Source organism: Silurus meridionalis, chromosome 7, assembly GCF_014805685.1.
Source record: "Silurus meridionalis isolate SWU-2019-XX chromosome 7, ASM1480568v1, whole genome shotgun sequence".
NCBI lineage: Eukaryota > Metazoa > Chordata > Actinopteri > Siluriformes > Siluridae > Silurus > Silurus meridionalis.
This window is the reverse complement of record NC_060890.1, coordinates 5,262,594-5,289,602: the sequence shown is the minus strand read 5'-3', so window position 1 is coordinate 5,289,602 and position 27,009 is coordinate 5,262,594. Positions and strand designations below refer to the sequence as shown.

The window sequence follows — 27,009 nt, the reverse complement described above, 5'->3', positions numbered from 1 at the left end:
AGACAAACTTTGACTATAGTCCCTATAATATATATATATATATATATATCTCAGTACACTTAGGTGGAAGAACTTAAAAATGTAAACTGTGGATGTTTACCAATCAATATAATAAAAGTGAATTGCATTACGTTGATTTATTCTATTTTATTTTTATACAATATTTGATATTTAACTAAGCAGACATTTTATTTAAGTGTTTTAAAAATGTAAATTGTGGATGTTTACAAATGTTAATAATAAACTGCTTTTAAAAAGACAATTTAAAAAAAGCAATTTTATCTTTTAAAAACACTCAAATAAAATGTCTGCTTAGTTAAATAATATCAAATATTGTATAAAAATAAAATAGAATAAATCAATGTAATGCAATTCACTTTTATTATATTGATTAAATCGACTAATCAATTAAATTGGCACACATTAAATTGGTTAAATAAAATGGAATCATTGAAGTGAATAGTTTATAGATGTGTGTGTGTGTGTGTGTGTGTTTGTTTTACATTTAAGATTTTATTTCTAAAGATATGATCTACTTAACTGTTCTACTTATTACAGCATACTTTAACAAATGTCTTCATTCCTTCCATCCTTCATTTATTCACTCCCTCAATATGTGAAATTGTCAGGATTTGCTATTTTTAAGTGGAATTCTTGAAACTGAACATAAAATGATAAAGAATCCCTAGCGCTAGCCACTTCCTGGTTAGCTGCTAAAGCTATCGATTCTTTGCAAAACAAATCTTATTTCCCGTGAGTAGCCACATTGAATTTGCGCTATTATATATATATATGCGCTATTATATATTATATATATATATTTCTTTTTTATACTACTGGCATTGTGTACGTTTTCAAGTTTTTAAAAATGTAATTCCAAAATGAAACAAAAAAATAAATAAAAAATGCACAGAAAGTGCGAGGCGGAGACTAGTTTACGCTCATATATACACACACACACACACACACACACACACACACAGGTGCATATCAATAAATTAGAATGTTGTGGCAAAGTTTATTTATTTCAGTAATTCAAATCAAATTGTGAAATTTGTGTATTACATAAATTCAATGCACACAGACTGAAGTAGTTTAAGTCTTTGGTTCTTTTAATTGTGATGATTTTGGCTCACATTTAACAAAAACCCACCAATTCACTACCTCAAAAAATTTGAATATGTCATAAGACCAATAAAACATTTTTAGTGAATTGTTGGTCTTCTGGAAAGTATGTTAATTTACTGTATATGTACTCAATAGTTTGTAGGGGCTTCTTTTGCTTTAATTACTGCCTCAATTCAGCATGGCATGGAGGTGACCAGTCTGTGGCACTGCTGAGGTGGTATGGAAGCCCACGTTTTTTTGACAGTGGCTTTCGGCTCATTTGCATTTTATGGTCTCTTGTTTCATATTTTCCTTCTGACAATACCACATAGATTCTCTACAGGGTTCAGATCTGGGGAGTTTGCTGGCCAGTCAAACACACCAACACCATGGTCATTTAACCAACTTTTGGTGCTTTTGGCAGTGTGGGCAGGTGCCAAATCCTTCTGGAAAATGAAATCAGCATCTCCATAAAGCTGGTCAGCAGAGGGAAGCATCAACTGCTCTAAAATCTCTTGATAAACGGTACAATGACTTTGGTTTTCAACAAACACAATGGACCAACACCAACAGATGACATTGCACTCAAAATCACAGACTGTGGAAACTTAACACTGGACTTTGAGCTACCTGGGCTTTGAGCTTCTTCAACCTTCCTCTAGACTCTAGGAGCTTGGTTTCCAAATGAAATACAAAACTTGCTCTCACCTGAAAAGAGGACTTTAGACCGCTGGACTGCAACAGTCCAGTTCTTTATCTCTTTAGCCCAGGTAAGACGCCTCTGACGGTGTCTGTAGTTCAGGAGTGGCTTAACAAGAGGAATACGACAACTGTAGCCAAATTCCTTATCACGTCTGTATGTGGTGGTTTTTAATGCCTTGACCCCAGCCTCAGTCCATTCCTTGTGAAGTTCACCCAAATTCTTGAATCGATTTTGCTTGAGGAGCCTCTCATGGCTGTGGTTCTGTCGGTTGGTTGTACATCTTTTTCTTTCCACTCTATTAACATGCTTGGATACAGCACTTGAACAGCAGCTTATTTGTGTGTAGCCTAGTGAACCAATCTGAGAGACCATTTTGAAGGCTCAGGAAACCCTTGCAGGTGTTTTGAGTTGATTAGCTAATTGGCATGTCACCATATTAAACTTTTTTGAGATTTTGTAATACACGAGTTTCACACTTTCAGTCGAATTACTGAAAGAAATGAATTTTTCCACAACATTCCAATTTATTGAGATGCACCTGTATATAAACTGCATAGCTTATAAGGGCTTCACGCGACAAAAGCTCGGACCAGAGGACTCATGATCTGAACTACTCAATTCTGTTTTCAGTGTTATGCACTGCACAGCATCTGTGGGAGTCACGTAACAAAAGAATACACTTTTAAAAGTCAAGAGGTGAACTACTCAATTGTGTACTGTGCTTAACCTACTGAGATTGTGTGAAGCTTTGTTCATTCACGTCCAGTAGAAAATGAACGATGATTGATCCATCACTAAGAAACCTGACTTTTTAAGCCATATGTTTGTGCCCCCCCCATCAAAAAATACAAATAAAAAATAAAAATAAAAAAAACGGTTCACACATATATTTTATGTATTTGGATGTTGTGACCCAAAAGCTGGACTGGAGTTTTTCTCATTTAATTTACTTGTACATGTATCTATCCTTTTATTTAAAGAAAAAAAACTTAACATAGAAGTTAATTTTAGAAGTTAATGTTGTGCAAAAAAAATAAATAAAAGATTTAGATACTTAGGAAAAAGTCACTTTTTCCAGTTTGATCTGTTTTGCATATCATTGGAAGGCAAGTGTAAAATTTTAAGTTCATTTTCTAACTTCTTTTGTTGATTCACTTCCTGAAGCCTTATCTTCACCAATATTTGTGAACCTATGGCTTTATTAAAAATATTTGTCAAAGGCTGTCTAAGCTTTGCGATGCACGATATTTGCACTGCTATGGCTGGAAAAAAGTCGTGTGAGCAACCATCGGATGATTGTGTAACCAACAGCGCCATCTACCGGAAAAAAGGTCTCCAGGTTCAAACCTAAGGATTTCTGTTAATCATCTAATTCCCAGCATTTGTAAAAAAAAACAAACAAACAAAAAAAACCAATTGAGACAAACACACACACTGTTAGAACAGAAATTATGAAGCTTTTAATTTATGTAAAAAATGCATTTACCCACTGAAGCAGAACAACATCTACCACATATTTTTTCTTGTGGAATACATTTCATTCGAGCCATCTCTTTCAGCTGTCTGAACAACGTAAAATAATATTAACGGGCAACTGTCAACTGTAACACTAAGTCAACACAGCCAAGGACATACTGAAAAACAAAAAAGGGTTAAGGGAAGAAAGGAAATAGCATTAACGAGATTTAAGTGCAGTGTGGTCCGAATCAAAGCGGATTCTTCTTCAGTCTTACCCCCCTCCAAAAAAACAAACAAACGAAAAAACAAACAAACAAAAAAGCTACCCCACCCCATCTCTCTTCCTTCTTGGTTCCTTTCTAAGGAACCAGCTCAGGTACAGTATATGCTCTCTACACATTTTCATGCAAGCTCTGATGAAATATTTCAGTGAAATACAAATGGAAATATATTCCTTATTTCATAGGTTATCTTTTAAAATATGAAAGAAAAGAAAAAAAAAAACGCTCTTTAGGAGGTGAGAAACCGTTTGGATTTGTTTCAACAGAATTAACACAAGTTTCTATTAATAGTGTTTTCTTTGAGGAAGCAATTACATTCACTTCTATAAATGTATGAGTCCATACGTTTAAAAAAAAAAAAAAAAAAAAGGAAAAGAAAAAATAAAAAAGTGTGTGAGATAAATGCAATGGAACTCACTTTAGCACTGTTTTTTTTGTTGTTAAATACCTGTGCTGTGGAGAACATAAATACAGACAAATTATATCCTAAGATACACATGTACAACAAATTACTGCATATCTACTAAGGACTGGATTAGGTAGGTCGACATTGAGCGAGGCTAGCTGCCATGAGAGAGGAAAAAAGCTCCTCATTCTACTTTTGCTGAAGAGAATTGTGTTGAAACAAGAGGAAAACTCATCGAGTTGCCACTGTGTGCGGATTCACAGCTTAAACAACCAACCTCTTTTTTTTTTACTTTTTTGGGGGCTATTTGGAAAGTTCTTATGTGACCTCTTGAAATTTCATTCGTTTGCTCAGTATATTTAACAACTTGCTGGATATGAAGGAAGTCTGCCTATAATTTAGATCTACTGCATGTACAATATAAATCCATCAAAGTTATGCTACGGTTAAAGGAAACCATAGATGACCAGTATACGTGGTATAATTGACTGCGTACACAGCAATGTTGAGATGTTACCGGCTGCTTCCTGAAATTTTAAAACTGACTCGTTATAACTTCCAGCGTTTCGTCCAGAGAATGCAAAAATCCATATCGCAATCTCTTCACCTTCTAAGTTCTGCCCGGAGGAGGTAGAAGAGATGGGGGCATGGACCTTCCTGCTAAGTTTGATCTAAAGTACATTTCATAGCTTTAAGTACACTATATCAATATATGTATGCATATGTCAGTGAGTACTTAAATATTTTTTTTGTTTAAAAAGGTCTCCTGTCACACTCTTGCTGTCCACTTCTAATTGTCCTTCTCACCAGTCTGTCTTGTCTTTCTTCGACTTCGCACATCATGCATGGGTCTGTGCCATCGTTAACTCGCTCTACTCGCCTCCTACTCGCTTCTCACTTCCCGATTTGGCACCTTAGACTGAACAACAAATAACGTGGGATTTATGGTTGGGGGTGTGTGATCTCAACTAAGAAGGGTTTTGTGAGGTTAAAGGAAAGTGACGTGGCAGCTCTAATCGGTGGTGTTCCTCTCTGCTGCGGCGGAAACGGCCCCCGTGTCCCCTCCGTCATCAGCCTTGAGCCGTTTCGGGTCGGGCTGCTTGGACTGGTCGCCATTCTGCCTTTTGGTGGGCAAAGAAGCTGACGCAGAGGCGTGAGTGGCCAGCATGTGAAGAGGACTGGCTACTGTGCACAGAGGAAAACAAGATACAACAGTGTAAAAAATGTTAATTGCAAACAATTATATTTTTTTTTATTATTGTGGATTGCCATAATTCGTTATATTACTTGAATATTTTTATACAGGTCACGTGTAGCTATGTCTACAATGATCACGCTGGCTGATAAACCAGTGAAACAGTAGTAACTGACTGAATTGATTAAACTTGATGACACTGATGATACCTCAGGCTGCCATTATCATCAAAACAAATATCTCTTACACACACAAAGCAGGTTACAGCAGACCAAGTTATAAAATCGCCCTATAAAATGTCTTTAAAAAAAAAAAAAAAAAAAAAAAAAATTTCAAAATAGAGGTTGGCCGATTAATTGTTTTTGCTGATTCAATGGCACCAATAGCTGATCGCTGGTAGTTTTTCCGGCCCGCTGTCACTACAAGAGCGGCCTCTAGAGGACGAATCACCGACAGCACGTGCTGTTTGTTTTTACATGCTGCACGGAGAGAGCTATATTATATTTATTATTTATAATTTATTTATCATATATTTACTTTCACTGGCACATTTTTATGAGTCAGTACTCGTTTATATTTTTTATTTTTTGTAATAAAGTCCAGGGGATTTTGGTTCAGGATTTGACAAAACCTACAGTTTTTCTAGCAACAGCACATCATCATCATCTTTCGGCTGCTCCCATTAGGGGTCGCCACAGCGATCATCCGTCCCCATACCACCCTGTCCTCTACATCTGCCTCTTTCAAACCAACTACCTGCATGTCTTCCCTCACCACATCCATAAACCTCCTCCTTGGCCTTCACCTTTTCCTCCTTCCTGGTGGCTCCATCCTCAGCATTCTTCTACCAATATAACTCATGTCCCTCTTCCACACACGTCCAAACCATCTCAATCTCGCCTCCCTCACCTTGTCACCAAAACGTCCTACATACGCTGTCCCTCTAATAAACTCTTTCTAACATTTCTAATTTTGTCCATCCTCGTCACTCCCAACGAAAACCTTAACATCTTCAGCTCTGCTACCTCCAGCTCCACCTCCTGTCTTTTACTCAATGCCACTGTCTCTAATCCATACAACATCGCAGGTCTCACCACAGTCCTATAAACTTTCCCTTTCATTCTTGCAGATACTCTTCTATCACAAATCACTCCTGTCACTCTTTTCCACCCACTCCACCCTGCCTGCACTCTTTTCTTTACTTCTCTAACACACTCTCCATTACTTTGCACTGTTGACCCCAGGTATCTAAACTCCTCCACCTTCTCCAACTCTTTTCCCTGCAACTGCACCACTCCACTGCCCTCCCTCTCATTCACACACATGTACTCTGTCTTACTCCTACTGACTTTCATTCCCCTTCTCTCCAGCATGTACCTCCAGGCTCTTCTCAACCTGCTCACTACTCTCACCACAAATCACAATATCATCCGCAAACATCATAGTCCAGGGAGACTCCTGTCTGACCTCATCCGTCAACCGGTCCATCACCACCTTGATGCAGTCCAACCCTCACCTTGAACCAGTATGTCGTTCCTACTGCACACTTCACTGCTGTCACACTGTCCTAATACATGTCCTGCACCACCCTCCCTCACATACTTCTCTGACACACCTGACTTCCTAATATAATACCACAACTCCTCTCTTGGCACTTTGTCATACGCTTTCTCTAAATCCACAAATACACAATGCAATTCCTTCTGTCCTTTTCTATACTTCTCCATCAACATCCTCAAAGCAAATAATGCGTCTGTGGTGCTCTTCCTCGGTATGAAACCATATTGTTGCTTACAGATGGTCACCTCTTCTCTCAGCCTGGCTTCCACTACTCTTTCCCATAACTTCATGGTGTGACTGATCAACTTAATTCCCCTGTAGTTACTGCAGGTCTGCACATCTCCCTTATTCCTAAAGATCGGTACCAGCACACTCCTTCTCTATTCTTTAGGCATCTTCTCACCTTCCAGAATCCTGTTAAACAATCTGGTTAAAAACTCCACTGCCATCTCTCCTAAACATCTCCATGCTTCTACCGGTATGCCATCTGGTCCAACCGATTTTCCACTCTTCATCCTCTTAAACACTGCTCTCACTTCCTCCTTACTAATCCTATCCATTTCCTGCTTCACCATCCCCACACCATCCAACCTTCTCTCTCTCTGATTTTCCTCATTCATCAGCTGCTCAAAATACTCCCTCCACCTTCTCAACACACTGTCTTCACTAGTCAACACATTACCATCTCCATACTTTATTGCTCTAACTTGCAGCACATCCTTTCCCGCTCGGTCCCTCTGCCTGGCCAATCGGTACAAATCCTTTTCTCCTTCCTTAGTGTCCAACCTCTCATACAGCTCCTCATACGCCTTTTCCTAGGCTTTCGCCACATCCCTCTTCACCTGCTGCCGCATCTCCTTGTACTCCTGCCTACTTTTCTCATCTCTCTGTCGATCCCACTTCTGTTTTGCCAACCTCTTTCCCCTTATGCTCTCCTGCACTTCCTCATTTCACCACCACGTCACTTTGTCTACCTTTTTATTTCCGATGTCACACCAAGTACTTTTCTAGCTGCCTCCCTTATCACTCCTGCAGTAGTTGCCCAATCATCCAGCACCTCTTCACCACCACCAAGCCCATGTCTGACATCTTCTTTGAATCTCACACTACACTCTTCCTCCTTCAGTTTCCACCATCTTATTCTTCTTTCAGTCCTCACTCTCCTCCTCTTCTTCTTCACCTCCAAAACCATCCTACAGACACAATCCGATGCTGTCTAGCTACACTGTCCCCTGCCAAAACCTTACAGTCTCCAATCTCCTTCAGGTTGCATCTCCTACATAGAACATAATCCACCTGTGTGCACCTTCCTCCACTCTTATACGTCACTCTATGATCTTCCTTCTTCTTAAAATATGTATTCACCACTGCCATTTCCATCCTTTTAGCAAAATCTACCACCATCTGCCCTTCTACATTCCTCTCCTTAAAACCATACCTACCCATCACCTCCTCATCACCTCTGTTCCCTTCACCTACATGCCCATTAAAGTCTGCCCCAACAGCATGTTTCCATATAATCCTTGTAGTTTTTTGATTGATGCTAAAAAGTTTCCTGTACAGCATGTGCAGAAAAACATTGTATATTCCTTACCAGTGTTTACTGATCCTTGGATTGCAGCCACTACATGCGTTCCGTTTTGTGTGATGGCCTTAACGGGAAGCTGATGCTGTCCCAGTGGTGCCTGCTGCACTATAGTAACTGTCTGTATGGGAGTGGCTGCAGAAGTCTGAAGAACACGAGTTGCTGCACCTATAGAGGTGGTTGTGATGGCAGGCACAGGTTCTACTTTCACTAAGGAAAAAAAATAAAAAATAAAAATAAATAAATAAAAAGAAAAGAATTACAATATGGTCGATTGAATGGTATTTTTGTACTTTATTCAATGCCCAAATTCAATGTAAATGTCAGGTCACCTCACCTTTGACCTCTTTGTGATCCCCATTCTCCTGCGGTTCTGTTTTGGACACAACTTTCTCTTCGGGTTTGTGTGCATTGGCTGTAGCAAAACCTGTAACGGCAGTCACCGAGACGGCAGGGATCTGGTGCACCACGTGGAGTGTCTGCATGATGGGCTGCTGGGAGGTGGTGACTGGTGTAGCCATGGCATAGCTCAATGGTTTGAGGCTCTGTGGGAGCTGCCGTTGGACGGTGATTAGCACGGGTTGGCCGGAAACTGGAGAACCTGTTAAGAGATGTAAAGGCGTCAATTTGAGCTCTGTGCCAGTGTTGGAAATATGAATTTGGGCGTGTCTCCAGCAGACTCAAAAGGCTGCTAACCAAGCAAGCAATTATACACCTGCAGGCTTGTCTCATTTGTATTTCTTTTTTTTTTTTTTTACAATGAGACAAGCAAAACTAAAATATAAGTTTGCAAAAACAAAAACACCCCCCTGAAATTTACTTTTACCTACACACAATACATGGAATGAAGTTCAGAATGCAGCAGCAAGAGTCCTCACTAGATCTAGGAAATATGACCACATCATCCCTGTTTTAATCAGTCTACACTGGCTCTCAATCAAATCTCACATCGATTATAAAATATTACTACTGACGTATAAAGCACTTAATGGTCTCGCACCACAGTATCTGAGTGAACCTCTGTACCAGTATGATCCTCCACGCCTACTTAGATCAAAAGGTGCTGGCTATCTGTTGGTTCCTCAAATAATGAAGACTACAGCAGGGGGCAGATCTTTCTCTTATAAAGCCCCACAGTTATGGAACAGCCTTCCAATCAGTGTTCGAGACTCAGACACAGTCTCAGTGTTCAAGTCGAGGTTGAAAACACATTTCAGTCAAGCCTTTTATCAGTAGATTTTTCTTAGGTAAAGGCTCAGATCTGGAGGGAACATGGATATAGAGTGTTTGGTGAACTGGTATATTTGTATGCTGTCGTCCCCTCACATTCACACGTTCACTTGGGTTTGTTGACGGTGGTGTGGTGGGTCGTCTCTTATCCCAGAGATCCCTCGTGTCTGTGTTACCTTCTGGTTCTCCCTTTTAGTTATGCTGCCATAGCGAGTCTTGCCGGAGTTTAAACTGCACAGTGACATTAACTTTCATACAACAATAAGGACACTTAATAATCCATATCCTTTTCTTCTGTACCCCGCAACATCGTATATCTGCTTCAAATGAGGATGGGTTTCCTCTTGAGTCTGGTTCCTCTCAAGGTTTCTTCCTTATGCCATCTCGGGGAGTTTTTCCTTGCCACAGTCGCCACCGGCTCACTCATCAGGGACAAACTTACTTACAAAGAACATATTCACTTTTAATCACCACATTATCTGTGTTAAGCTGCTTTGAGACAATGTTCATTGTTAAAAGCGCTATACAAATAAAAATGAATTGAATTACACATTTTAATACAAATTAAGGAATATTTATTTGTTCATTAATTCTAAAAAAATATTTTTGTTTTTTTAATTTTGTCTTAAATTCTAAATATTTTTTGAAGTACCTCAGAGAATGTTATCAAATATTATGCACAATAAATGTTCATTTATTGTCCCCAATTTTCTACATGGCTCTCTGCATTTACTGTGATTAAACTTTCTTTCGGCTTCTCCCATTAGGGGTCACCACAGCGGATCATCCGCATGTTTGATTTGACACGTTTTTACGCTGGATGCCCTTCATAACGCAACCCTCCCTATTTATCCGGGCTTGGGACCGGCACTAAGAGTGCACTGGCTTGTGCAACCCAATGGCTGGGGTTGGTTTCCTGACCAAGGATTGAACGAAAAGATTTTCGGAGATAAACGAAAATCAAAATGGCGGCAATATATTAACGTGCTTGAAATGTCTTTATGTACATGATGTGCGTTAATAAATGAGAATGTGCATGCACGTGTTTTTGAAGGGTTTTTTTACACGACAGAGTTGCCGCGATTTGTTTAATGAAGTCATGCTATAAAAATACATACAGCACATGTTTGTTAACTGTCAGGAATCCACCTGCCACGCCCCCTTCGGCGCCCCCTTCAGCGTGTTAGGTGCTTTCTCGGCCGCTTTCTCTGAAGCTCCCGCGGCTTCAATCACGCACATATGGTGCTCGTTTAACATCATCACCAGCTCCTATTTAAACTTCCACACTCTCACCATCCGTTATTGTTGGTATATGTTGGTTCACGGCGGTCGTTGTTATCGCGCATGCGTATCCCGGTACTGGCCTTCCCACCGGCACTCTCTCAACGGCTGCGCTTTTCTTCCGCCGTTGTTCATTCTATGCTTTTGCTGCTCATCCCACGTGTGCTGTTCAGCGCCGCACTTCTACTTTCGCCTCCCGTTCATCGCATAACATTTAACAACAAAAGGCATATGTGCACTAACTAACAGCAGAGATTCACCAGTATACAATACAACACCTGTAGCATCTGTAAGGCTTGATTTTTCCGCCACTTTCGCGAGTTCTTCTGCGGCTGCACCGAGATAACCAACGTTAAATGGCAAATTTCCCCCCCCTTGTGCTCAAGATATTAGGGTTCGGCGACATAAAAAAGTCGACATAACCGATAAAAAAAAATGCTTAGACAAAGCGAGAATTTGGCGGTTCCACTTCAAAAACGTCGACTTAATAGTGTTGTCGAGTTAACCGAGGTCGAGATAAGTGGGTTCCACTGTATTACAATTGAGAGCATTTCCACATGCATGATGCAAATAGAACAAGTTTGTAGCCTTGGGAAAACCACTTTCAGTAAGGCTAAACAGTAAATGATGGACTCCGGAGCAAAAAGCCATTCTAGACAAGTCTAGACTTACCCCGTTTCAGAGTGCTGGACAAATCATGGTAGGTAGAGAGTTGGGTGACGTGATTGATCATGCCTAGTGCCTACTGTACAAGCCTGTAGGGTAAATTCTATGACCTGGGGTTGCTTTAGTTGGTGACGCACTAAATGAATATACTGGATGACCAGTTTTCTTCATCAATTACCGACTTTTTGCCTGAAGCACAAGTATATTCCAAGATCACAATGTCTGGATTTATTGGGCACACAATTTTCACAGATGGGCGGCCCACCAAAACCAGGCCTTAACCCCACTGAGAATCTTTGGGATGTACTGGAGGAGACTTTATGCAGCTCGAACTCTCCCATCGTCAAGTAATTAATGCGATTCTCAGTGAAAAATAAAACGTTGTGACCGTGCATACACTTATCAAAAGATGAGCTTATGAGATTTTAGTGCATGTGACTTTTTGGCTAGGTAGTGTATCCCAATTTCCGTGCTGTATTACTGGAATTAAATGATAGATAAAATAGGGTGGCTGTATACATGGCAGACACAAGGTCATCAAATTCATAAAATATTTACTATATAAAACATTTCAGCTTTACACAAGACACAAAAAAACTTAACACACATTCAGGTGATACGTTATAAAAAAATAAGGTAGGTAGATAGAGAGAAGATTTCAGACACGTTTTCTCCACCAGCCCAAGCTATTCCATCATACCTGGTGTGTTCTGTGCAAAGCGAGCCTCTTGGATGACTGCTAATTTGGGCTGAACTGCAGCAGCTGGAGTAGAAACAGAAGCAGGGGTAGGCTCAGGGTCTGTTGGAACAGGAGAGCCTTCTCGCGACAGGCTGTCTGGAGTCTGCACGCCACTAGAGTGGGCCGACAGTGCCCCCGTGTGGTTAGGAGAAGCAGGGGCACTCCTGGAACAAACAATATAGAACGTTTACAAAACCATTAATTGATTTCGGAATAGAATAGCCTTTATTTGTCACATATATATTACAGCACATTATTTCTTTGCATATCCCAGCTTGCTCGGAAGCAGGGGTCGGAGCGCAGGGTCAGCCACGGTACGGCGCACCTGAAGCACAGGGGGCTAAGGGCCTTGCTCAAGGGCCCAAGAGTTGCAGATTGGCAAATACTCGGGCTTGAACCACCGACCTTATGATCAGTAACCCAGAGCTTCAACCACTGAGCTCCCACTCCCACAATAGGGGGGAAAAAACATTAATTTTAAGGCAATACGATATTCATAGGTGAGTGGCTTTGAGTACCGGGATGACTGCGGGCCGAGTGGGGTCCTGAAGCAGGGAACACCACGAGGCCTTCTTTTACGGAAGGCCTGATCCATCAGCTTGCCCTCTGTGGATGGATCTATCCTCCAGAACGAACCTTTGCCAGGCTCTTCTTGGGATCGGGGCACTTTTATAAAGTAGCGGTTTAAAGACAGATTGTGGCGAATCGAATTCTAAAGAAAACAGAAAAGGAAACAATTGTGATCTATATTCTTTCAAGCAAATTGATTGTATAAGAAAAAGGCTTTAAAAATAGACTGGCGAAATGACAAATTTAAAAAGAGGCGTGAAACAAACAATTCGAAAGAAGTCAGTGAATACTAACCTGCCAGCCTTTATCTGCAGTTCTGTAGTATGGGTAGTTTTTAGTGATGTGAGTATATATTCCATTCAGAGTGAGCTGTTTATCTGGAGCCATGGTAATTGCTTGGACAATCAGTTGTGCATATGAGTAGGGCGGTTTAGAATCATCCTGTTGTACACATAAAAACAAGAAATGCATCTGATTGACATGTTTTAACCACACAGTAAAAACGTCACGTGTTTATTTCCCCCCTTCATGAAAGTACACTTATAAAGCACAAACGCTGCATGTGGTAAACAGCTTTGTATTCTTTGATGAAACCAATGATGCAATTGCAAATGTAATTATCAGAGTGTTCTACGAAAAAAAAGGAAGAAATTGCATCAGAGTTTGGAAGAAAAAAAAACCACCCCAAGATATTGTTTATGAAGAAGTATCCAGCGTGTGTCTGCAGTGTGTAATAAACAAAAGAATGAGAGCTCATCCCCAGCCGTTGTTCATTTGTATTCGCATGCAGTACAACCAGATGTGTGTGAATCAGAAAATGTATAAAGCCCCCGGGAGGCAAAATCTATGATTAGACTAATGCTGGCTTTGTTCACGCACATTATATGAATAACTGGTTCATTTACATGTGCACTTTAGTGTAGGGCTAAAAAGATTCCTTGAGTAACTAAAGTCATTCGATAACGAAAATTCATTGAGGCTCATTTTTTAACTTGTTGCTTCGTTTAGTCCATTTAACTACACACGAAGCACCGTGTTTCCCCACGGACCATTCTTACTGACGCACCACCCACTAAACTCTGGACTGCCCTGGACAGGTAGACACAAAAGATGCTGTAGAATGAAAAATAGAGGAACGCGGAGATGATAAAAAAAATTATAATTATAATAATAAAAAAGAATGAAAAAAAAGTTTCTAATGTTTTGGATCATTTCAAACTAAAAGAAAACACTGTACAGTGCGGTTACCGTTTTTTAAATTAATTTTAAATTGATTTTTATAGTTTTATTTAGATACAGTGCAAAAAGTTCAAAAAGTCCCTCCTTCACAGTGGCCACGTAGAGTAGGTAGTGGATCCTTTAAAATAAAAAATAAAATAAATTAATAATAATTATTATAATTATTATAATTAATCGATGGAATTATCGTCAGAATACTCAATTACTAAACTAATCAATAGCAGCAGCGCCCTACTGTTCAAACTGCATATTGCGTTCAATGGATAAGAGTCTCTTGATTCGATAAGTCTGTCTATCAAACAATACATTCAACAGGACGTGTAAAATCAAGCAATTTATTATGATATTCTTCTGATATTAAGTGCGGTTAGAACTGTTCATCAAGCCTGCACCTCCATGCCTCCTCTCTTTGGCTACAAGGCTTTCGCATTTGGTTTTGTGAAGCCACATTAGTGGAGTTGTGGTGAACGGAGGCATTTTGGCATCCTGGTAAGTTCAGACGCTCGTGGGCACTGAGCAGTGGTCCGAAACCTAACAGTGTGCCAAATCCCGCACATATGTATACAATACACCGGCACTAATACCTTGATCATACCTCTAACAAAGCTTAAAAACACAAACTGTGTCTGATGCATTCAGGCAGCATTTCCTTGCTGACTAAAATGACTGTGGCAATTGGGAGGTTGATCTTTGGTATTGGAGAATGAAGGATTTAGAAAAACAGCTAGCAAGTTTCAGAAACATTACGCAGAATTCAAACGAATTTTTAATTCTTTGAAATCACTTGAAAATGCCGTCCAGGAAATGGCTTATATTCTTTGTACTGAAAATGTATTCTTTATGTGTACATATACACCAACCAGGCATAACATTATGACAATACAATATTAAAATATTATTTATTATTATAAATGGGATATTTTAGGCAGCAAGTGAACATTTTGCACTCAAAGTTGACGTGTTAAAAGCAGGAAAAATGGGCCAGCGTAAGGATTTGAGCAAATTGACAAGAGACAAATTGTGACGTCTAGACGACTGGGTCGGAGCGTCTGCAAAACCGCAGCTCTTGTGAGCTGTTTCCAGTCTGCAGTGCTCAGTATCTATCAAACGTGCTCCAAGGAAGGAACAGTGCTGAACCGGCGCCAGGGTCGTGGGCGGCCCTGTGAAGGCTGGACCGTGTGGTCCGATCCAACAGGTGAGCTCCTGTATCTCAAACTGCTGAAGATGTTAATGCTGTTAATGCTCGATGGATCAGGAGTGTTTGGGCAGCAAAAGGGGGACCTACACAATATTAGGCAGGTGGTCATAATGTAATGCCTGATTTGTTGCCATAAAGTAATGCCTGGTTGGTGAATAAACTTAAATAATCTGTTTCAACCCACTGGTTTTGAGTGTACACTCGCTGTGCATTCATTACAAGGAAAAGGGAACTTTGGAGTCAAATCGTAACAAGGTTCGTCATCGATAAAAGATTCAGGGAGTGACCGAAACTCCCTATTTGACTGAAAACTTTGTGCAGCACTACATCGATCTTTGACACTGACATGATTAGGCACCGGATGAGAGTAATCGTCCATGAATGGCCATACGAAGAAAAATACGAGACTCTGTTTCATCATACCTTCGGACTGTCTCCTCCAGAGGCTTCTTTGTCGTTTTCAGACTGGGAGTTGTCCCCAATGAGTTCGGCTGTGAGCCCACGCCCTACTCTGTAACTGGACAGTCCTGCTCCTCGAGGACTGGATGGACACGAGTTTGCAGCACTTGGGGAACACAAAGAGACACAAAAGTGATTTGAAAGGACCTGCATAAAAAGGCAGCATTACTGAGGAACATTTTTGTTGTGTAATAAAGTCAAACCCAAAGAAAAATAACATTTTGCCTGTTTGCTCGTTGTTTTTAGACGAATTTGCAAGCAGCATTGATGCATAGAGATCCCTTACTGGGTAACTTGGCAGTGCTTTGCTTCATGAATCCACATTAGAAGGGAACAAAGTTAAAAGCTCACTTATCCAGACACAAGATTAACATCATAATATACGGGATAATGGCAGGACAGCTGTACAACTGCCATTGCTGAATTCCTAATTGTAACTGCTATTGTTAAGTTATGCCAAAGTAACAAATAAACTAAAAAACAAACAGGAGAATATGATGACTGTTTATCGACTCGTGCTTCAAAAGACTCGAGAATCTGCAGCTTTACAGCACATCTGAACAAAAGACTGATACTGTTTCTTTTCATTTTGGTGTGTCGTTTTTGCTTAGGTGACATAACTAGGCGAAAATGTTTGTGTTCTACCTCCCATTTTCATTATGGGATCCTGCAAACAAGTTTTTGTTATCTAATAAGTCAAATGGATAGAAGGGGTTCCATTTAAAATAAAGAAAAACATTTTTTTTCCTCCTTACATTGACTCATCAATTACAGTATGTTTAGTGGATTATATACCGTATTTTTCGGACTATAAGCCGCTACTTTTTTCCCACGTTTTGAACCCCGTGGCGTAAACAACGAAGCGGCCAATTTATGGATTTTTCCCGGTTTCACAAGCTTCAAGACAAAAAACTGAACCCCATAACATTAGACCAATGACATTTCCGAACGGAAACGAAAAAAAACACACCTCACCTGTGTTCTGAGCTACACGGCATCGGGAGAAAAAATTTTTTTTTTTTTTTTTTTTAAACGCACGACCATGCCAAAAGAAAAACTCTAAAGATAAATAGTTGTAAAAGGAAGGAGGAAGACAGTGAACAATGACTTTCTTGGTAGGCTACTGTTTAGATACAAGCCGTTGTAACGTTGAGTCTGGGTGAAGGGAGCGCTCACTAACTCCAGTTGCAACAGAAATCATATAAGCACAGACAGGTTTCCAAAACTCGTGCTTTTTTATTTTTCTTGGCAACAGCCTTACGGTTTAGTCAAAGAAACTTAGAAATCAGCATCAGAAAACAATAAGGACATATTCCTCTGTCTTGCACACATGCAGTAATAGCGGAAAATGCAGCGACAGGCTATTCCCAAAATGCCGCTCTGCTTTTAAAGGAGCCACAACATATTTCACCCGTTACACCGTGTTACAGACTCTGTCTTTCATTAAAGCCTGTGTAAAGTTCATTAGTTTCAGTGTAGACAGGCTTATAGACAGGTGTGGGTTATTTATGTTCAAAATAAAAATCCTGCAAATTCAGTGGGCTTATATATGGGTGCGCTTTATAGTCCGGAAATTACGGTACTTAATTTAACATGTGCGATAGCATAATGCCACCATATTAAAGTCACATTAAATATCAGCGTAACTGTAGCTTGTCCAGTGTCTATTAGGAGGGTCAATAAATCAAGGTGACACCCAATTAAAAAATATATAATAATAATAATAATAATAATAATAATAATAAAGCAAACACACACACACAATAAAACTCAATTACACCGCTCAACTTCTGCATCTATGAGAAGTGAAATGCTGTAAAATAGCCAAGCGTTGGCTCTACTCCATGCTGACAGTCATTCATGTACAATGGAAAGGCACCTATATAGAATAATTAAAGAAGCTAGAGAATGTCCATAACTAGAATATTCTAGTGCATTATTAATAGCTTAGAAATCCCAGCGCAGCAATAAAGAGCATCTCTAAAAACACAATCAACCATATTGTATGAGATGCAGAGCCATAGCCTGAACTCGAATAGATTTCCTCCAACCAGACTGCATAAATCGGAATTTAATACCAATAAACATGTATTATGCACTAATCAATATATTAAATGGTATTGATTCCTTATTAAGTTGCAACTCAAATGTGGACAAAAGAAATGCAACAGCTACAAAGCCTAAAGACAGTCAATTTATTAAAACAATTAAAACATACAGAAATATATAGATATGAATTTACACTAGGGCTGAAACGATTGCTCAAGTAACTTCGAATACAAAAGATAATCGAGTCAAGTTATGTGCCTCTGTGCTTTGTTATTCCATTTAACTACACACGGAGCATTGTGTTTCCCGGTGAGCCGTTATTACTGACGCACCACCCGCTAAACTCTGGAGCGCTCTGGACAGCGACGCTGCGGAATGAAAAAAAATGGAGGGATGGTGAGAAAACAGCGAGGGGCGAAGAGAAGATTCATATGGAAGCCCATTTCTGCTGCATTAAAAAAAAAAAAAAAAAAAGAAGTTTAGCTAATTCAGACTTTATTTCTTACAATTCCTACTTAATTTCTCGCAAATTCAGACTTATTTTCGGCCAATCGGGCAGCGTCACCTTCCTTCGTAGTGCCAGAAAACTTTACACATTGAAATTAAATCGGCTACAATAGAATCACGTGGTATCACACTACGCCTCCGATCCCTGAAGAGAACTCATACACCAAACAGCCTCAAACTTCAGGCCGACAACATGGTTACAGGTGGATACACCAGCAATGTCGGATGTTTATGAGAAAAAGTCGCGACTGCAAGAAATAAAGTCGGAATTACGAGAAATACGTCGGAATTACGAGAAATACGTCAGAATTAGTCCCAAAGAACCCTAACCCTATAAAAACCCAAAGAAAAAGTCATAATAATCCGCAAGAATTTGATCAAATGCAGAACATTCACATCCCATGGCTACGGACCCCCTTTCCTAGAATTTGATTAGTCGTCCGAGGTCACCGGCGCCACTTAATGCCATGTGACCAACGTTGAATCTGATGTACAATCTAGGGGTGGCACGGTACATGGAAAAACACCCGAACCGTTCGGTTTGTTTGTCTCGGTTCGGTTCATGTGTGCGTTGCACGGGTCGACGCATGCGCGATGTAGCCCCGTGCTCAGTTTCGCCTCAGACAGTTTTACGTGAACATACATATAGACAGTAAAAGTTGAGTAAGGAGTACTGCAGAAATGGCAAGTGGAGGAGATAATGAAGGCTGCCCGGAGTTGGCGGATGCGCCTGCGTCGTTCAAATCCGGTGTGTGGAAACATTTTGGATTTCATGTTACTTACGATGACAACGGAAATAAATCAGTAGATAGAACTGCGACTGTGCATTGTGCAAAATGCATTCACGCCAATGTGTCGTTACAAACAGCACAAACAGGAGAGAGCAGGCTAGGAAACAACTTCTACTGTCTGCAGCATTTAAGCAGCCTCTTAGTGAGAAGTCGGACAGGGCAATAGCCATAACTAAAGCATTGGAGATGTTTATAGCAAAAGATATGCAACCGTGCAGCGTGAATGAGTGTGAAGGATTTCGTCAGCTGATGAATGTACTCGAGCCGCGGTTTAATATTCCCTCTCGACGACACTTTTTTTTTTGCCAAATAAACGAAAAGCATGTCATCATCAATGTCTTCTCTCTTGCTGTATCAAAATCTCACCTAGCTTTTACACAGAGATGGTCCCAATAATGTGCTTAAATTCAAGTCAAATTTAGTTAGTGCATGATTACATTACAAAAATCTTAATACTGTATCCTAAATTGTGGATAATTATGCTAATAAGCTATATATCAAATGCTGACGGAAATTTCTGGAGTGTTGAAGATTAAAAGAAAAAATAACAACAAGAACTGTACAGAACCGAAAACCGTGACCCTAAAACCGTGATACGAACCGAACTGTGGGTTTTGTGAACCGTGCCACCCCTAGTACAATCTAAAAATCATCTAAATCAAATTATCATCACACAATACAATTGTATAATCATGGATGCACCATGTAGGGCAATAAAGCCTTTAGGAGATCTACTTAAAACGAGATCACGAGAAGGCTTATTGGGAATTTGTCACCCTTACGGGCCTGCTAACTAAAAAGCATTGGGGAAATTACTTAAAACCGAAGCTGTGATCTAATAAACAGCACCTTCTTATGATCTTTTTTCCCTATAAGCAAACTGCAAAAGCGAGGCAACAGGTTTTGATGCAATCCAACCTCAGTCATTCCCTTGTACAGAAGAACGTGATCGAGGACTTCGGAGAAAAACGGATGTGTCAAACAACTTCTCTTGGTTTAAACCATGTATTAGAAGCTGTTCTGTGAGAAATGGTGTCTGGTTGGGCAGCTTCCCAGAAATCCTCCTGGAAAGAGGTCCCTCTGCCCTTCAGGCTCTGAGAGCACTAGATTGGTTAATTTGCTGAAATCAGTCCAAATGAAGACAATGTGTTTTAGTATTCATAAAAATCGGGCAATGCGTTGTTAACCTCTGCCAGCAGCTCTGGATTTAGGTTTTTAAGGGCGCTACACTGATTAACATTTTCCACACATGCTGTCCAAAACACTGCTTCGTGTCTAGCCAGTTTAAACCGGGCAAGGTGCCAATTTAGAAAATAATCATACATACGGAGTTAAACCAGAGCTTTTTATTCTTCTATTCGATTCGATAGGGTCATGAAGTCTTCTGGTTGGAGGATGGCATCAGTCAACGGGCATGAAGTGTACACCGGCAAGAGAAAAACTGATAACTCATCACATTTACTGAAACATATACGTTTGTTTAATATCATTTTGAACGTTTAAATATGGAGTGTTACTGAGGCTACTGAAGAGTCAGCATGTGGGTGACTTTCAACAACTGTTAAAAAGGTCCTCCAAGGACCCTGAGACATTACAAACAATAGGTCTGGCTATAATAAGGAACCTACAGGTGTGTGTCCATGGTGCACTGTGATGGACTGGATCTCATCCAGGGTGTGTCCCTGCCTCCCAGTGTTCCTGGGAAAGGCTCCAGACCACCGCAACCCTGACCAGGATGACGTGTTTACTGAAGATTAATGAGAAATACAACCACTTCCTGTGCTGTAGTATTCCTATACTTGTGCAATGAGGCGGAAAAGCAGTTTTCCTGAATGCGTGTACCGAATGAAATCCTTTGTTTTATGTTCAAAACATAGTTAAAAAAACTTATTAAATGTTATGGAGTGGTGGACCGCAAATTTGTTTAGTCTGCCTCGCACTTGTAAAAATAAAATATATGAAAATAAAATAAATAAAATTGAACGCAATACCCTTTTTATTATATTGATTTAATTGAGTATAGATCCATATCGCTAGATATAAATAAAAATATTGGCAATGACAAAGTGGGAGACATTTTGCGCATATGCAAAACAAAATTTGATTTTTTCTGGCACGTGCAGTACAATTCGTGTTTCAGGTACAGATCGAGTAAAAAAATTAATAAATAAAAGTAAAAAAGAAATAAAATAAAATAAGTGCATTGAATTAATTTGATTTATTCAATTTCATTTTAACTTTATAAAAAATGTGCAATAACTTTTTACACTTCTATTCTTTATTTATTTTAAAAAGTGCAACTGGAAGCTTCTATCACCAAAACACATTCCTTGTAAGTGCAAACATACTTGGCAATAAAGCTCTTTCGGATTCTGATTTATTTTTGTATTTAAACCTAGCAGGCATTTTATTAAAAATTGTTTTTAAAAAATTTTAACTGTTCATATTTTTAAACATTTTATAATAAAGTTAATAAAAAACAAGCGATTTTGTTTTGCGTTTCTGAACTCACTGAAACTAACTCCTTGTATCTTAAAAGCCGAGGTACGTACCGAACCATGCATTTTGTGTACCGTGCTTTAAAACTGAAACGCCTGACTGTGGTTTTTGCATCATCACAGTCTTTATTCAATCAGGTACAATAAACAAACGGAGAAGCTATGAATGCCTGAATGTCGTTATTACTTCATAACCTTGAGTGTGCCGATGCGTACAATCACCATATATAAATTTATAATTGAGGACGTTTGTATACTGCTTAAATAAAATAATAAATACAAAGTTCGAGGCTTAAATTATAGACCCCCATCGTGTGCAGGCTCGGTGAATACACATGAAGGTTCCTCCGATAATAAGAAACAGCTGCAAAGCCAACTGTCTAAATACTGGGACGATTGCGTGAAACACACTTGAAATACGTTCCTGTTTCACCTAGTCACGAAAGCTGCATCCTGGCTTCAGGATAAAGAAACGTTCCTGGTGAAAGAAGCTCTCGGAGATGACTGTTTCCACTCCCTAAAAATATATATATGTTATGACTTTTCTCAAAATGAATCACACCCTGACAGCGCTACAGATGTTTGAACGCCGCTAACGTGACAGTTCGACACGTGAAACATGAGCACTGTCAGTGGATGAGGACGTAAATAGTGTTTTTTTTTTTTGTTTTTGTTTTTAAAGATGTGAAACGCCGCAAGAACCCATAATCCACTGTAGGGCTGAAACGATGCCTCGAGTAACTTGAGTAATTCGAATACAAAGAAATTGCAGAGGCAATGCCTAAGCCTAACCCTTACCTCAAAGCTTTGTATAGTCCATTTAACTACACATGGTGCACTGTGTTTCCTCACAGACCATTATTACCAACACTGAACTCTGCAGTGATCTGGACATGGAGGAACCGCGAGAAAACAGAGAGGGTTGAGGATAAGATCTAAAGCTCGTTTCTAGCACATAAAAAAAAAAAATAAATAAATAAATAAATAAAAGTTTGCCGAATTCCGACTTTTTTTCCCCTTCACAATTTTACATATAATTTTTCAAACGAGCATTTTATTTAATATTGTTTGTAAAAATGTAAACTGTTGATGATCACAAATGTTAACAATAAACTGCGTTGAGAAAAGAAAAGAAAAAGCGAACGATTTTACCTTTCGCATTTCTTCCCCCTAACCGTACCGAAATCGATCCGAACCGGGAATTTTGTACACCTAATATCCTAAATTATTCTAGATATGGTATCAAATGCTACACAAAGCTTAAACATTGATATTGGCATATACGCCAACCAAGCCGCCGAACAGGCATAACGTTAAGACCGCCTGCCTAATATTGTGTTGGTCCCCCTTTTGCTGCCAAAACGTTCGCGATCCGTCGAGTATAACCAGCATGAATTTCTTCAGCCGGACCACGCTCGCTCTCCATGTGCATCAATAAGCCCGTGACCCTGTCGGGGTCTGACCACTGCAGACCGGGTCTCTATCCAATCGTCTAGCTAGCGCATATTTATTACTTGTAACACTCGCTTAAATCCTTACACTTGCCCATTTTTCCTGCACGTCAATTTCGAGGACAAAATGTTCACTTGCTTCCTAATATATCCACTAACGGGTGCCATGATGAAAAGATAATCAGTGATATTCCTGGTCGGGTTTAGACTTTCAGCTATTAAACCCTCTGAGACGAAATCATCTGACAGCAATGTCAGAATCACATGGGTATCTTAAGATCCGAAAAGAGTGCATAAATACATCCATTGTTCACTTATTATAAATTACAATAAAATAATACACTGTTAGCTAGCTAGAAATCTGTACACAGGTTCAATATATATTTTTCTCCAATCACAATTCTATCAACAAAGCCTCTGAAGCAACTGTAGTTCCCATAGTTTGCTCTTGAAAAAGGTCGCTGTAAGATCAATAAGCATGAATAGGTGCGGAATATAAATATGGACGGTGATAATGTACCTGATTGTCCCGGTGGGAGAGGGCAGAGGACTCATCAGGTGGGCAATGTTATCTGGAATGTTGATAGTCAGGGGGGAGATCTGGGGCTGGACGGCTTTCACTGGGGACTCTGGGGCGTTCCTCTTATCTTTCTTGTTGCTGGACAGGGCGGTGAACGTGATCTTGATGTTTGTGCTGGGGAAGCGAAATGTGCACCTTCGAAAGAAAGAAAAAAAAAAGAGGGATTTGGACATTTGGACATGATTTCTTGCAACAAGTGCTATATTGAGCAAAACACAATTCGAAACCTTTTAATATTATACCCTCCGAAATAAAAAATAAATATGCAGTACTGCGCAAAAACTTTATGCCAACACCATCGTCGCTTTAAAACGGCCTTGCTGATGCAAAAACATGAATTTAGATCGGTGAAATTCTGGGATTTTTGGAGGTTTTCCACAGCAGTCTTTTAGACATGAAATTGGAGGCCAAATACAGGTGTTAGAAACATTCATTATGGTTCCACTCCAAGATCAAGAGTAACCCTTAACACTTTAACCTAATGAAAAGTTGTTTTGTTGGTGTACTTTTTAATAGTGCATCCGAATTTACTCTATTTTTTTTGGTGGGTTTCCACAGAGACCGCAAAACAATGTATGGTCATTACCATACACTGGAAATACACAGTCCTGTATATAATCTTAACCTTTCGCATGATCAAGTCTCAAAGTAGCAGAGAAGTAAACAAGGCACGGGCCCAATTGCCATGCAGTAACAGAAGCCACAAGTATCTGTAGTTTATATATGGACACCAGCATGACAAGCTTACATAAGGCATATTCCTTTTTTTATAAACACACCAGATATATTTGAAGAACAGCGAAACCTTTGAAGACCTATCCTAGACCGGCTGGAACTCGATGACATTTAGTCTGCTTCGTGCGTTTCGTAAACAAAAACATCGCATGGCCAAAAGATTGTGTTATTAGTTATGAGCTTTACTGATCAGAACTTCAATCACATCTATCAGCCATGAAAAACTATGGTATTTCTTATGCAAAAATAATAAATAAATAAATAAAAAACAAAGGAACAACTTTGAAAGGTTTAAGTGGTTTTGTGAAAGCCTGAGGTCAATTAAAGAAGTCAATTTTGAAGCAGTAATCTCGATTTTTCAACCGATCAATTGTAAGGTAGGAATCTGTATGTTTGCAAATCGATCGATTTTAAAGCAGGACTCCAGATTTTGCACGAATCAACTGCAAAGGAGCAATCTGTATTTTTGTACCAAGCAATTGTAAACAATAAACTGTATTTTTGCAACAATCAGCTTTAAAGCAATAATCTACATTTCTGCACCAATCAATGTTAAAGCAGTAATCCGTATTTTTTCACCAATCGATTTTTCAAGCAATAATCTGTATTTTGGTACCAATCAATTTTAAAGCAGGGATCCAAATTTTGCACCAATCAATTGCAAAGCAGTAATCTGTATTTTTGCAGAAGTCGATTTTAAAGCAGCAATCTGTATTTTTGCACCAAGCAATTGTAAACAAATCTGTATTTCTGCACCAATCGACTTTAAAGCACTAATACGTATTTTTTTCACCAATAAGTTTTAAAGCAGCAATTTGTATTTTTTCACCAATCGATTTTAAACCAGTAATTTATCTGTATTTTTGCACCTAACAATTGTAAACAAATCTGTATTTTTTGCACCAAGCAATTTTAAAGCAGTAATCTGTATTTTCACCAATAAATTTTAAAGCGACAATCTGCATTTTTTCACAAAGCGATTTTTAAAGCAGTAATCTGTGTTTTTGTACCAAGCAATTGTAAACAATAATCTGCATTTCTGCACCAATCCACTTTAAAGCAGTAATCTGTATTTTTCCACCAATAAATTTTAAAGCAGTAATCTGTATTTTTTCCACAAAGTGATTTTTAAGCAGTAATCTGTAATTCTGCACTAATCAATGCTTTGATAGTATGGATACACCAAGTAAACACAGATTAGTACAAGCACCAGATTGAGTCACAAAACACGACCCTCTTCCGCCACAATTTCGCAATAAAATGTAATTTAGAGGATGAGAAGTGATGTGCAGTGCTTTTTGTTCAGGTTAAACGACAGGAAAGGAATCAGGGATTGAATCAGAGCGTCCAGATGAAGATGTGAAAGGGTTAAAGGACAGGATGTCGCCCTGAAGATCATCACTTTCACTCTTTTACATTCATATCAGAGATCTTTTCGATCATGTATACAGGGAAGACGTGTTCTCCGGGATGTGGATGTTGTTGTGAAGGGGAATATTTTGGTGTGAAGGAAAAGCCGAACGAAGACACGCCGGAAACATGAGACGTGTGTTGGTTTCGACACGTGCTGCGGCGCAAAACAAAACAAAATAAAGAACAAAAATCCGCGGGGACAAACAATGCGTGCATTTGTGGATCTTTGGGTTGATTGTGTGTTTTTTTTGTAATCTGTTGCAGTGATAAACGATCTTACACTCGGGGAAGCTGGAGAGGAGGAGCCCCGCGTCTCTGAAACACCCCGTCCACGAACACCCCGTTTTTGCCGAGGCACCGTAGGTAGAAGTCGCCGCCGCCGGCGCCGTCCTCGCCGGCCGTGAAGATCTCCAGGTGCCTCCGCGAGATGAAGCTCGAGTGGCCCATGCTCACGTCCACCGAGCCCTGCGACGAGTTGCGGCCGATGGTCACCGAGCGCTTCTTCATCAGGTACTCGAATTCTCGGCCCTCGAGCCGGGCCACTGCCGACCCCGACGTCCCCGCCATCTTTTTTTGTGTTTTTTTTTCCTCTTCTATTGCCAATAAGTCTTTTTGACTTAAAATGCCGGTTCTTTTGTTTTTTTTCGGCTGATGACTTTTGGTGCTGGGTGTAGAAATCTTTGGGGGGGAACAATTTGGCTTAGGGGGAATCAAATCAGAGGATGGATATGAAAACGGAGGCGCGTGCCAGTGCGGGGACAGCGGCTCCAACCCACCGCCGCAACAGAGAGAAAGAGGACAGGATAAAACCGAACCAAACAAACAACTGGGGCGGGGCTAACGGTGATCGACGGTGTAGCGAACCAATCGCGTTTCAGGTGATGTCGGCGATGCGGCTTCCTATTGGCCAGAGCCGGAAACTGTGTATGTGCGCGTGTAATGTGTTGGGGTTTGGTTGCACCGGCAGGCTGACACGCATGTTAATGGTGTGCTGTGAGAAGCAGCTTCAGTGGATTGTTAAACCACTTACTTTAATATAAGAAGAAAAAGACGACCAGAATAGAACAAATCAAGTATAATAATAATAATAAAATAATAATAAGCATAACGGTTCTGGTCATAATGATTACATTAGGAAATACATTACTATCCTACATTCTGACCCCATTGACCGTTTGCTCTGTATATAATATTATTTCTGAGAATGAACTAGACATTACATCAAAATATTTTTTGTCCTTTATCTGGTCTTGACAATATACCAGGGCACATGATTGGGGATTATAAGATGTTAAACACAAGTACTAA

General features: G+C 39.7%; 1 protein-coding gene across 2 annotated transcripts; it reads right to left on the bottom strand.

Moving 5' to 3' along the window:
* Positions 1 to 3,247: 3,247 nt before the first annotated feature.
* On the bottom strand, positions 3,248 to 26,767 carry foxk2a (forkhead box K2a). Of its 2 annotated transcripts, none has more exons than XM_046853550.1 (9): positions 25,982 to 26,767; positions 23,494 to 23,688; positions 15,642 to 15,783; positions 13,076 to 13,222; positions 12,730 to 12,923; positions 12,173 to 12,375; positions 8,633 to 8,896; positions 8,305 to 8,505; positions 3,248 to 5,137 (listed from the first exon to the last, which is right to left on the bottom strand). In XM_046853550.1, exons 1-9 carry the CDS (start codon positions 26,266 to 26,268, stop codon positions 4,968 to 4,970), a joined length of 1,803 nt encoding a protein of 600 aa, XP_046709506.1. In that variant the 5' UTR covers positions 26,269 to 26,767; the 3' UTR covers positions 3,248 to 4,967. The 2 variants fall into 2 exon arrangements, with proteins under 2 accessions (XP_046709506.1, XP_046709505.1); XM_046853549.1 differs by having other exon boundaries at positions 3,248 to 5,140; positions 25,982 to 26,764.
* Between the last annotated feature and the right edge of the window lie 242 nt (positions 26,768 to 27,009).